This window comes from Chlorocebus sabaeus, chromosome 12 (genome assembly GCF_047675955.1).
Source record: "Chlorocebus sabaeus isolate Y175 chromosome 12, mChlSab1.0.hap1, whole genome shotgun sequence".
Lineage (NCBI taxonomy): Eukaryota > Metazoa > Chordata > Mammalia > Primates > Cercopithecidae > Chlorocebus > Chlorocebus sabaeus.
Window position 1 is genome coordinate 51,070,140 of NC_132915.1, and position 12,330 is coordinate 51,082,469.

A 12,330-nucleotide genomic window follows, 5' to 3' on the forward strand; every position below is an offset into this window, starting at 1 on the left:
GTTTTCCTCCCCTCTGAGACAATTCACTCAGATACCTGGAGTCACTGTTTCTGTGCTTGTTCTGTGACCTTCGTCATGAACTTGACCTCTCTGAGCACGTTGCCTCATAACATGGAGACCAAAAAACTTTTCTAATAAGGTGTAATGTTATGAAGGACTCCAGGGGATATTGGGAGAGGGCAGATCATAGTGGTTAAGCTTTAAAGACCTGGATTTCTATCCCAGCTTTGCTCCTTATGATTTGCTCTTGGATGTTTTTAGTTTTTATGCTTCTCTTTCTTTGTTTGTAAAATGGGTAACATTCTATAGGGCCCATCTTATGGTCGTGATGATGAAATAAGGTAAGACCACTGAAGCACTTAGCACAGTGCCTGTAACATGTAAGTCCACAGACACAGTTACTTTATTACTAAGGCAGTATTGAGTTGACACAAACTTAGAGACTCAAGGGAATGTGGATAGCATTGGGCCATCAGTGCTTGGGTACTTCATCCAAGTTGTACTTTGCTGTGGAGCCAGCAGGTGGCGACATTGGCCACATCTTGGCCCTGCTGGCCTCCATCTTAGAGGTCCAGTTTCCTGGGATGGCGGGACTCAGTTGCTACGCTTGTCCCTGTATCCCTCGCACAATGTAGGTTTCCATAAACAACTGGACCTAGTTAAGTGAATGCATGGGCTTGCCAGCAGATCATTCCAGAGCAGTAGCCACTCTTGCTTTCATGTCCAGGGCTACTACATGTTCCTTGCTGAGGGCTGAGTTGCCAGCTACCTAGTGCAGAGTCATTATGCAGTCAGGTGGTGCAGACTGAAGCTTGGGGCTGCTGAGAGTGAGCTCAGGGGCTCTGAATTTCAGCAGGACACCTTGTTAGCATTTCTCAACAACTGCTACAATGCTGGGCAAGTTCATGTAAACTCAGAGGGTGGCTCCAAACAAAGCCCAACTTGATTTGTGTATTTGATCCCGAGCATCCAGTGTTGAATCCAGAATCTGAGATGCCATGGCTCAGGGAACACCCAGAGACAGCCAGGTCGAAGTAGTGATAAGTTAAAATCTAGTAACTGAATCCCAGGGAGTTGGCTCAGAGTAATTTCAGAGTCAGCAGTTCATATCTGTGTCCCAGGTGAGGACGTGAGCTGGATGGTTTCTTAGCTTCCTCATGACCTGTGGTACTTCAGAGGTCCATGGAATGAAGGATAAGTTGGAGAAGCCCGGCTAAGGAAGGGTTGGGATTTCCTAAAACAGTATGAATTTTTGTTATTTTCTATTGAAGTGCCGTTATTTAAATTTATTGACTTAAGTGAACACTTCTGTTGATTTGAAAGCTATAATACTGGTTACCCTTTAACAATAATGTTAAGTTCATTGACATAAAGTATGTTAACCTGTTGTGGTTTTAATAATATCGTCCACAAGATGGCGCCAACATCAAAACCTGGCTTTGCCACTTAAGGAAATTGTGGTGGACAGTCACAAATTATGTAACCATGTCACGGGAAACAGGCAGAGTTCTTCAGTAAAAACTTCACTAAATTGTCCTTATTTTCTTGTTTGTTTTTTGTTGTTGTTGCTTTTGTTGTTTTTTGATTTCTGTTTTTTTCAGGAAACTGAGGCAGAAAGGTAACCATTTTTTTACTTGTTGATAGGACTCAACTTGTGTAACCTGACCTGAAAATTATTTAATTCAGATGTTCACTGAATTCTTAACTCTGGAATTTTTTCTTGAGGCCTAATTTATTTAGTTATCCAAGTGACAATAGATTTAAAGCTTTTCATTGAAAAACAACAATGCTCAGGTCACTTCGCATTAATTAGGTTTCTATAAAGTTAGCCTGGCACTATTTACTTTGTTCTTTAGGAAGTACCAGCCCAAGGAAATTTCCCTGATGATTTGTTACTTAATTTTTAGTTTTAACAGTTTAGTTAATATTTATTTATTTTTGTAATTGTTCTTGTTTCTGTTTCTTAATCATCAAATTAGATCAACTCTCAGGTTTCTTTAACTCAGACAAGGACTTTCAAGATAATCTCTGAAAAATGCAATACAATTCATGAACTTAAAAAAAACTTATAACTACCTTTTGAATTACTTATTTATGTTTACATAAATGTATTTACTGAGTAGTATACATGAGTATCCTATATGTATATCTACAATATGTAAATACGAATTTGCATACATATATGAATGATTGTTTTCATAAATGTATATGCGGGTAACTTTTCATGCTATTTCAGTCTCCTCTGTCTGCATTCTCTCCTAGCGCTGTGATTCTAATGGTGTGGGAAAGATAATCTCTCATTTCTTTATCAAATAGAACAGTGAGGAGAAATCACTACCAAATGGAATGCCTAATATTTTATATCGCAGCAGTCTTCTGGACATTCTTTACTCTGTAGTCCATTTGACAGAGAAACAAAATTGATTAGAAGGTACTTTCCACTACCATATTTGCCTACTTTTAGTTTCGACTTTCTAACTTGAGTTGGTTAAAGTACCTGTCTGTGCTGACTTGTAATTTAGACAGTCAGAAGTAAATGTGATGTAGTCCAAAAAGGTGCCCTACATTTTGGTTGTTTCTAGAATATAGAAGGCCTTCAAATATTTGTTGGTTTTTATAGAAGGCTTTGAAATATTTGTTGATAGTTGTTCAGTAATTTTCAGATTTCAAAAAAATAGGGCTTGGCAGGAATGGAGAAGAGCATATGAATAAATGAATTTGCTTAGAATTGTATTTCTAATAAAAATTACCAAATACAATAACCTTCTCTGTCTTTTTCTCTCTTAGATTGGAATAATTGGTGGAACAGGCCTGGATGATCCAGAAATTTTAGAAGGAAGAACTGAAAAATATGTGGATACTCCATTTGGCAAGGTTAATATGTCCAATTAGTGGAGACATGTTAGTTTTTTCATTTCTCCTTGCTGGCTTGATTTTTAAATTAAAAAAAGAAAAAAATTGCTTTTGTTTTGGCAGCCCAGGGCTGTCTGCTCACAGTAGAGAGGGCCAGAAGTTCTGCTGTTGGGTTCCATCAGCTGAGAAGGTATCTGACGGATGCCTCAGACTTTGATGTTTTGAGAAAATGGCTACTGGATATGTACATCACTTCTCAAATTCTGTTGCTAGAAATCGGATACTCATTTCAGACCACAGAGTCGTTCCAGACTGTACTTTTCAAATCTACATTCAAATCACCTAATATGGGGCCAATAGGTCACACCACACTAATTAGGGGACAGGCCGATGACTAATAGGATGAATTATTATGAAGTGGCATTTGAGTGAAAAGAACTGTTTTGGGGAATGAGAACATACCTCATGTTAGTTGAATGCATAACTGAGCTAGAAATAAAACGTTCCTCCTTTTATAGGAGAGGTTGCTTGTTCTCCAATCCCGTGTCACTTAGCCTATGCCAGGGTGAGGGTGTCTGCATTCTCCTAATTTCATATTGCTACATCCTCTGGTCCTTCTGTAAGATCTCTCTATCTGGCTGTCCCAACCAAACCCTCCTTTTCAGCTAAATTCTTAGGTTGACCTTGTGTGCTCCCAGTCCTGCAGTCATCTTGGTTCATTTTCTTAAACCCCTTGGTTCTAAGGGTCTTTCCAGCCTTTGTTACCTCAAGTTATTTCCAGGATCATCTTAGACCTGGTTAACACAAGCAGACATTTCCAGTGCTGAGTTCTTAGTGTCATGACAGTGACTTCTTATCCTTTCTGCCTTTCACCCTCATACCTGTTCTTGAACCTGCCCAATAACCTTGACACATCTAAGTTTGACCAGTCTACCGTCATAGTCCCCTGGGGTACTCGTTACGAATAGATCTGACTAAATGGTACCTACACAGGTACTCATGGTAACCTTGAGTCCTGTGAATCTATGCTTGCAAGAGGGATCAATAAGTGATTGATTAAATGATTATATTGATAATCAGATCTTGCCTCTTCTCTAAGTTGTATCCTCAGACTCTTCAGATTCCGTGAGTACTGTTGTAGTTGAATAATTTTAATTTACATACCTGTTTTTAAATCACTGAATTAATTGACATTTTTTCATTGCATGCAGCCATCTGATGCCTTAATTTTGGGGAAGATAAAAAATGTTGATTGCGTCCTTCTTGCAAGGTATGGTATTTTAAGCTTTTTGGATGTTACTACTAAAGGATAATTTAAACTTAAATTCTGGAAAGAGTAAAGATACAGGTATGAGTTTTTGTATGTTGACAGAATCAGAACATCTTAGTAACCTTTATTTACAATGTTTCATTTTTGGTTAAGTTATATTGACTTAGGAGATCAAAGATCTCATGCCCTTGCCCCTTAGATTGGGAAAGTAGATCAGATGACTAAAATCAAAGCTCTGGTTTTAGTTCTAAATGCAAGAAGAAATGTTCTGTTCATTTTTTCCCCTTTCTTATAAAGATAAAGATAAAGCAATCCATCATTAATGACCTCTTGCTAGTAGTAGTTATATGTGTGTGGAGAGTGGGCTCAGGGCTTCCGAAGTGGGTCACTTGTGTCTGTGCTGTTGTTTCCTTAAGGAGGCTGGTGCTGCTCCATATTACAGAGGAGGCCAAGTCATTTTTATCCCATTGTTAGAAATTAGTCAAGATATATGTATGAGTTCTCTGCTGTTGTGTAACAAATTACCACAAATTTAGCAGCTTAAAAGAGCACACATGATCTCCTGGTTCCTGTTGGTCAGAAGTCTGGCACAGCTTAGCAGGTCCTCTGCTTGTGGTTGTGCAAGACCCCACAAGGCATATTCAGGGGCTGAGTTCCCATCTGGAGCTTGAGGTCCTTGTTCAAGCTCATGTGGTTGTAGGAGAATTCACTTCCTAGAAGTTACAGGGCGGAGGCCTTTGGATTCTAGAGGTGGTTCACATTCCGTCGTGTGGCCTGCTCCACAGGCTGTTCACTTGGCAGCAGCTTGCTTCTTGCTATTAGGGTATGGCAAAGGTGCTAGAAGTCACCTCCATGGCTAGGCTGTACCTTGCAAGCATGCAGGAGGCCAGTAGGAGAATCTCACGTGCATGCTTGCAAGGTAGAGCCTAATCATGGCAGTGACTTACAGCACATTTGCCATTTTCTAATGGCTGGATGCAAGTCCCAGGTTCACTGACACTTTATACAGAGCATGACAGTGGGGACCACACTATGCTCTGTCTGCCAGTCTACATTTTTGAAACAGAAGTGGCTTCTCAGAATCCAGGGAACCTAAATTTTAGTTTTAGTTGGTCACTGGAGTGGGTTCTAGGAGACCCCCTGTGTTAGTCTGTGGTCATTGCTAGAGAATCACTTAATGTTTTCTAGACTCTAGGAGAAAACAGTTGGTGGTGTGCTCATCACGGGTTGACGATTTCTTCTCTCCTTCCTTAGGCATGGAAGGCAGCACACCATCATGCCTTCAAAGGTCAACTACCAGGCGAACATCTGGGCTTTGAAGGAAGAGGGCTGTACACATGTCATAGTGACCACAGCCTGTGGCTCCTTGAGGGAGGAGATTCAGCCCGGTGATATTGTCATTATTGATCAATTCATTGACAGGTAAGCAGTCATACAAAATGCTTTAGGCTATTGTAGCTTGTAGCTGGTCATTTCCAGCTCAAATGGACGATGTTTGGGAACCAGCAGGGAAACCGGGAGGGCAGGGCCACAGACTTTCTTGCCTTTTTTTTTATCGGCGGGGGGACAGAGCCTCACTCATCACCCAGGCTGGAGTGCAATGGCATGAACTCGGCTTACTGCAACCTCCACCTCCCAGGTTCAAGCAATTCTTCTGTCTTAGCCTCCCAAGTAGCTGGGACTACAGGCGCATGCCATAATGCCCAGCTAATTTTTGTGTTTTTAGTAGAGATGGAGTTTCACCATATTGGTCAGGCTGGTCTTGAACTCCCGACCTCAGGAAATCACTCACCTCGACCTCCCAAAGTGCAAAGTGCTGGGATTACAGGCGTGAGCCACCGCACCCAGCCTGCTTTAAGCTTTTCATTGTGAGTTTTTGTTTTTGAATTTTAATTGACAAATGATAAATGTATATATAAGGTATAACGTTATGTTTTGATACATGTATACATTGTACAATGATTAGCAAAGCTAATTAACGTATTACCCCACATATCATCTTTGGTGCTGAGAACATTTGATTTTTACTTTAACGATTTTGAAATACATAATACGTTGTCATTAGCTATAATCACCCTGCAGTATAATCTCAAAAACTTATTCCTCCTGTCTAACTGAAATTTTGTGCTTTGATCAACATCTCCCAAAACCCCAGCCCCTGGTAACCTTTCTACTCTTTACTTCCATGAGTTTGACTTAGTTAGATTCCACATATACGTGAGATCATGCAGTATTTGTCTTTCTGTGAATGGTTTATTTCACTTAACATAATGTCCTGCAGGTTCACCCATGTTGTGGCAATTGACAGAATTGCCTTCTCTTTTAAGGCTAAATGGTATTCCGTTGTGTATGTAGACCACCTTTTCTTTATCTGCTCCTCTGTTGTTGGACATTTATGTTGCTTCCATGTCTTGGCTACTGTGAATAATGCTGCAGGGACCATAGAAGGGCTGATGTCTTTCTTGACATAAAATTTCATTTCCTTATACACCCTGAGATGGGATTGTTGGATCATGTGGTAGTTGATGTTTTTAGTTTTTTGGGGAATTTTAGTAATGGCTGTATTTATATTCCTACCAGCAGTATACAAAGGTCCTGTTTTTGTCACATCCTCATCAACACTTACTATGTTTTGTCTTTTCGATAAAGGTCATTTGTGGCCTGGCACAGTGGTTCACAACTGTAATCCTAGCACTTCGAGAGGTTGAAGCAAGAGGATTGCTTGAGCCCAGGAGTTTGAAACCAGCTTGGGCAACATAGTGGGACCTTGTCTCTATAAAAAATAAAACAAAAATTAGCCAGGTGTGTTGGTATACACCTGTTGTCCTAGCTACTTAGGAGACTGAGGTGGGCGGATCGCTTGAGCCTGGGAGGTCAAGGCTAAAATGATTCATGAATGCACCACTGCACTCTAGCCTGGGTGACAGCAAAAAAAGCCATTCAAGCAGGTGTGAGGTGATACCTTATTGTGGTTTTTATTTGCATTTTCCTAATGACTAGTGATGTTGAGCATTTTTCATACAGCTGTTGTCCATTTTTGTGTCTTCTTTTGAGGAATGTCTATTCAAGTCCTTTGCCTACTTTTTTAATCAGGTTGTGTTTTTGGAACTTTCTTTCAGTTAGTTTCCTTATATGGTGCCAAAAAGGTTGGGGGCCGCTGTACTAGGGCCACCCCCTCCCCTATTCCTGGTAGAAATAATTCCCTCTCAGAATGCTCTGGATGAAGACAGGAGCCTCCTGGGCTGGGTGGAGAGTGGGGAGTAGCACAGAGTTAAATCATTTGGGGATCCTTCCACAGTCCCCCATCCAATCACCCTGCCTACCACCTCAGTCCATGCTGCTCCTCCCGTCAGTTATCTCTGAGCTTACGGCACTCACAGCCCTCTCCTAGAGCTTCTGCTGTGAGAGAGAGGGTTGTCCAGTCCAGGCCACGGTTGTCCAGTCCAGGCCACTGTGTCTTCTGCCTTTCATGGATTCATTATAATTTCTGGTCCATCAGAAGCATTCTTGGTTGTTTCCTGATGGAATGAGACTGTTTTGAAATTGCCCATCCCGTTGGTCAGAAATGGTTGAATATCAGCAGTTTCATGTGGTTCAACCTAATAAATAATGGATTTAGACTAAAATGGTTACATGTCTCTCACCCTGAGTTATGTCCTTATCATGTATTTATACCTGACACTATATATTTATGACCTGTTTCCCTCTAGAATATAAGCCATGTGAGATCAGAGGCCCTGTCTGCCCTGTTTGCATCGTATCACCAACGCCCACAGTTCCTGGCCCATCTTTGCTCTATCAGTATTTTTTGAGGGCTTGAACATAGTCATTTGAATAGAGGGATAGGCTGGAGTTTGTGTTTTGGAGACATCTTGATCAAAATCTCAATGGCTGTCAACGTCCATGTGTTTGGAGGTAATAGTTTAAGAAAATGATTATAATATGATTGCTAAATAGAGCAGAATACAAAACTCCATATTCAGGATGATCCAGATTTATGAAGTATTACAGATGATACTGTAAAGTCCGAATTGGGCACTGAGCCTTGGGTTAATTTGTTAGTTAAATGATATAACTATATGCTGTTGCATTTCCCAGATCTTTTACTCACATACTGGCTCTTTCAAGAAAGCAGTTGGGTCAGAAGATGGAGACTAGAAAGAGAACAGGTATTGCCATCAGATCTGGTTTCATTCTATCTTAGCACATCTTAGCCAGGTAACCTTAAGATCTTCTAGTATTTTTCTGTTTATGAGACATATGGATAACCTGCCTTCTTAATGTTTCCTTGGAAGTTCGAAGTCTCTAACAAGTGCCTTTTGTGGGATCTTGCGTGTTAACCTTCTGAATAACTGAGTGGCATTATTGAGAGTGTGGGCGGACTGGCTGGAGGGTCCACTAGTTGATACTACTTTACAAGAGCAGGAGAAAAGAATCTGTTAAAAGAAGGATCCCTGGTAGGGCACGGTGGCTCACACCTATAATCCCAACATTTTGGGGAGGCTGAGGCAGGCAGATCACCTGAGGTCAGGAGTTCATCAACATGGTGAAACCCCGTCTTTACTAAAAATACAAAAAAAAATTAGCCAGGTGTGGTGGTGAACACCTATAATCCCAGCTACTCAGGAGCCTGAGGCAGGAGAATCGCTTGAACCTGGGAGGCAGAGGTTACAGTGAGCCAAGATTACTCCATTGCACTCCAGCCTAGGCAACAAGAGTGAAACTCGGCCTCAAAAAAAAAGAAGGATCCCTAAGAGAGTATAATTTAGCATGAAATCTCAATTTTTACATTGATTACTTATTTGCAATGATAACGTTTTGAATATATTAGGTTAGACACGATTTTAAAGTTAATTTTACCTGTTTCTCTTTTACTTTTTCAGTGACCACTAGAAATTTTTAAATTACCTAGGTGGCTAACATCATATTGCTGTTGGATGCATCTTTTAAGTGCTACTGCCTTTGATTGAGCTGAGTGGGTTCCAGTTAACCAGGCTTGAGCACGTATATGATTCATTATGTGTTTGAACATCTTATAGCAGAAGAGAATCAGAACTTTTTGCCTTGTGGGTAATACCCTCTATGTGTTTTACTGATAGCACATTTCTTAGTAAAGTGAATCTTGGTGTGTTGAGACAGGCATCTCCTACCTCCACTTGCTGATGGCATCAGATACAAATAGCTACAGGCTGTGCCATTTTTAGCCTGGGGTTTCCCAGAGTCATACCCACAGCCTCAACTTGTTTAACAGAATTGTAACATCCTGTAAAGCCAGCCAGTGGATTATAGATTCCAGAGCAGCTGGGGCAGGAGCATTGAATCAGGAGGTTTCATCTTGACTCTGTTTGGCCCTGGGCAAATCACTTTACCCACTGCATGTTGGTTCTTTCTTCCAAATGGAGGGCTGAATTGTACCATCTGTCTCTCTCTCTCTCTCTCACATTCACTCTTTTGTGTGTGTGTGTGTGTGTGTTTTGTTTTTCGGTTTTTTTTTGAGACAGTCCCACTCTGTCGCCCAGGCTAGACTGCAGTGATGCAATCTCAGCTCACTGCAACCTCACCTCCTGGGTTCAAGCAATTCTTATGCCTCAACCTCCTTAGTAGCTGGGGTTATAGGTATACACCACCATGCCTGGCTAATTTTTGTACTTTTAGTAGGGATGGGGTGTCACCATGTTGGCTAAGCTGGTCTTGTACTTCTGGCCTCAAGTGATCCATTCATCTTGGCCTCCCAAAGTGCTGGGGTTACAATTGTGAGCCACTGTGCCTGGCCCAGGCTCCTTTTCCCTACACTGCCCTTGTATTCTCTCCAGGGACTTATCTAGAACCACACACATTGGCCTATTGCTATAACTTTGTCAGCACGTTGTCTCAGAAAAAAAAAAAAAATCCTCATCCTAAAGTGTGCTTCAAAGGCTATTGAGATTGTTTAATAATATGGCTATTCTTATTTTATAGATGGCCAAGCTAAAGCACATCACTTTCTTTTCCTTCAGTGCCAGCATGAGCAGGGCAGGGGGACCAACCTCAGACTTAAGAAAGACATGTGGCTGATTTTTAGGGTTGTTTTTAGAAACATTAGATTTCTGCTCTAATAATGAAATATACTATTGAAGGACTCTGACAATGCTGGAAGCTCTTTTAAGAAAAACGTCATTCTTTTCTGAAAATTTTTTTCCTTCTCTTTCTCATGCTACATTACAGCTGATGAAGTTAAAAAGCCTGGGCTTTTTAACTTCATCAGAGAAAAGGGGAACTCTGGGTGTGACTGTCCTGGAAAGAGAGATAAGAGAGTGCAGTAGGCTCAAGTATGTTTGCGTATGTGCAGTCGGTCTTTGTGTCTTTCTCATTCGAGGAAATTCCATAGCAATTAAAGTGAAAATAATAATCTTTCATTTGTGGAAGAGCATCCATAGAAAGCAACATATATCTTGCTCTGGAACTTAAATTTCAAAAGAATGGGTTATATTTTTCATTTTCCCATTTTTGTTGCACAGGGACAAGTTTCCTGATGCTTCCTTGCCATCGGTCCTGGCCTCTGTGTGTAGTGTTCTTCCCAAACCAAAAATTAAAAATAGGAAAATCAGAATCTCTACTAAGCACTTTGTCTAGGAGGCTTGTCTGCAGTAGGTTTCTTCAGTGTCTGTGCCTCCTGCTGGATTATGTTTGATTAGTCCATTTCTTTTAACTTGTACAAGGTCCCCATTGTTAGAGCCACAAGTCATTTGGCCACTGAGGGTAAGAGATGGTTAGGAGTGGGATTTGTTCCACTTATTTGCAGCGATTAAACAGTCTGTTTGAACTGGGGAAAGTATTTGACCTTTGGTCTATCCTGAAAGGAAGTCATCAGGCTATTTATACATTAAAAGGCTCTCATAAGATATGTACCCCAAGTTCATAATTTTGGAACTTCTCTCCTGTGGTACACACCCTTGTATGTATGCACACCTGGCTCTCACTGAGTCACTTATGGGAAACTGAAGCAAGATGTTCTGTTTATGGGGGAAAAAAGACCTCATAAAAGAGTCAAAGTAAATGAGACTTAGAGAAATTTAGAAGCATGACTACGCATCACTGGCCTTCGCTTAGTTTTTATTCATCAGCCATGGAGAAGAAAAGCATGACTCTTTCCTGCCTCCTGCACCCACCCGACTTCTAAAGCTCAACTTCGATGATGCATTATAAAGTGGTGCACAGGATTGGTTTTTAATGAGATTTTTGCCATTGGAGCAAAGCAAGACTGTTTCCCTGCCAGCTGCTTTATTCAAGTCATGAGGCATTTTGTTGTTTCCTCCTGTACTTGTGGTACATGGGCCCTCCATTTTCTAGCCCAGTTCTTGTGAGATACCTCTACACAATCATTTGTATGTGTGGGGGAACTGGTGATATGGCCTTTCTTTCACCCCCAACTAGTAACTGTCCATGCCATTAAAGATACATGGGCAGGGGATTCCAGCAGTGTCTACATTTGCTCTTCTTTCTCTTTACCATTAATCCTGATGATTGTAGGAAATCAGTACACCATATTTATTATGCAAATCTAAGAAAAACAAGATCTATAAACTGTTTGAAAAGATGCCCACATTATATTCTTTTTGTTTGTTTTTTTAGATAGGATCTTGCCCGGGGTAGAGTGCAGTGGCCTGATCAAGGCTCACTGCAGCCTCGACCTCCTGGGCTTAAGCAGTCCACACACCTCAGCCCCTCTAGTAGCTAGGATTACAGGAATTTGCCACTATGCTTGGCTAATTTTTTTTTTTTTTTTTTTTTAAGGAGATGGGGGTCTCACTATGTTGCCCAGGCTGGTTTCAAACTCCTGGCCTCAAGCAATCTTCCTGCTTTGGCCTCCCCAAAGTGCTGGGATTATAGGCATGAGCCACTGCACCCAGCTACATATTTTTTAAAAAAGGATCAGATGAGTAGGACTTGCTCAACTGCTGTCACTGTCAGAAGTATCTCAAGATGAAACTTGCAAACATATCAGTAAGGAGAAGGATGAGATTTCTTTTTTAATAGTCTTCTTTATCAGGAATGTTTTGCAGACATTGAATTTTTTTTTTTTTTTACAATGAGAAAAATATGACCAAAAACTGAATATTAAAGGAAGCACAGTGTGATTCCTGGAGCTAAGTAGTTTCTGTAAAATGTGGCTAATAACATATTGGCCTGTTGTGCCCAAGGCCCGTGTTTGGATTCTACCTTCTCAA

At 40.9% G+C, this 12,330-nt stretch overlaps 1 protein-coding gene across 2 annotated transcripts in view; it reads left to right on the forward strand.

Moving 5' to 3' along the window:
* The window catches only part of MTAP (methylthioadenosine phosphorylase), a 69,507-nt gene that overhangs the window by 9,622 nt on the left and 47,555 nt on the right, over positions 1-12,330 (forward strand). For both annotated transcript variants that reach the window (XM_073021665.1, XM_073021666.1), the window contains exons 2-4: positions 2,788-2,874; positions 4,065-4,123; positions 5,378-5,545. In XM_073021665.1, the coding sequence (XP_072877766.1) occupies positions 2,788-2,874; positions 4,065-4,123; positions 5,378-5,545 (314 nt within the window). The remainder of the gene's footprint in view (positions 1-2,787; positions 2,875-4,064; positions 4,124-5,377; positions 5,546-12,330) is intronic.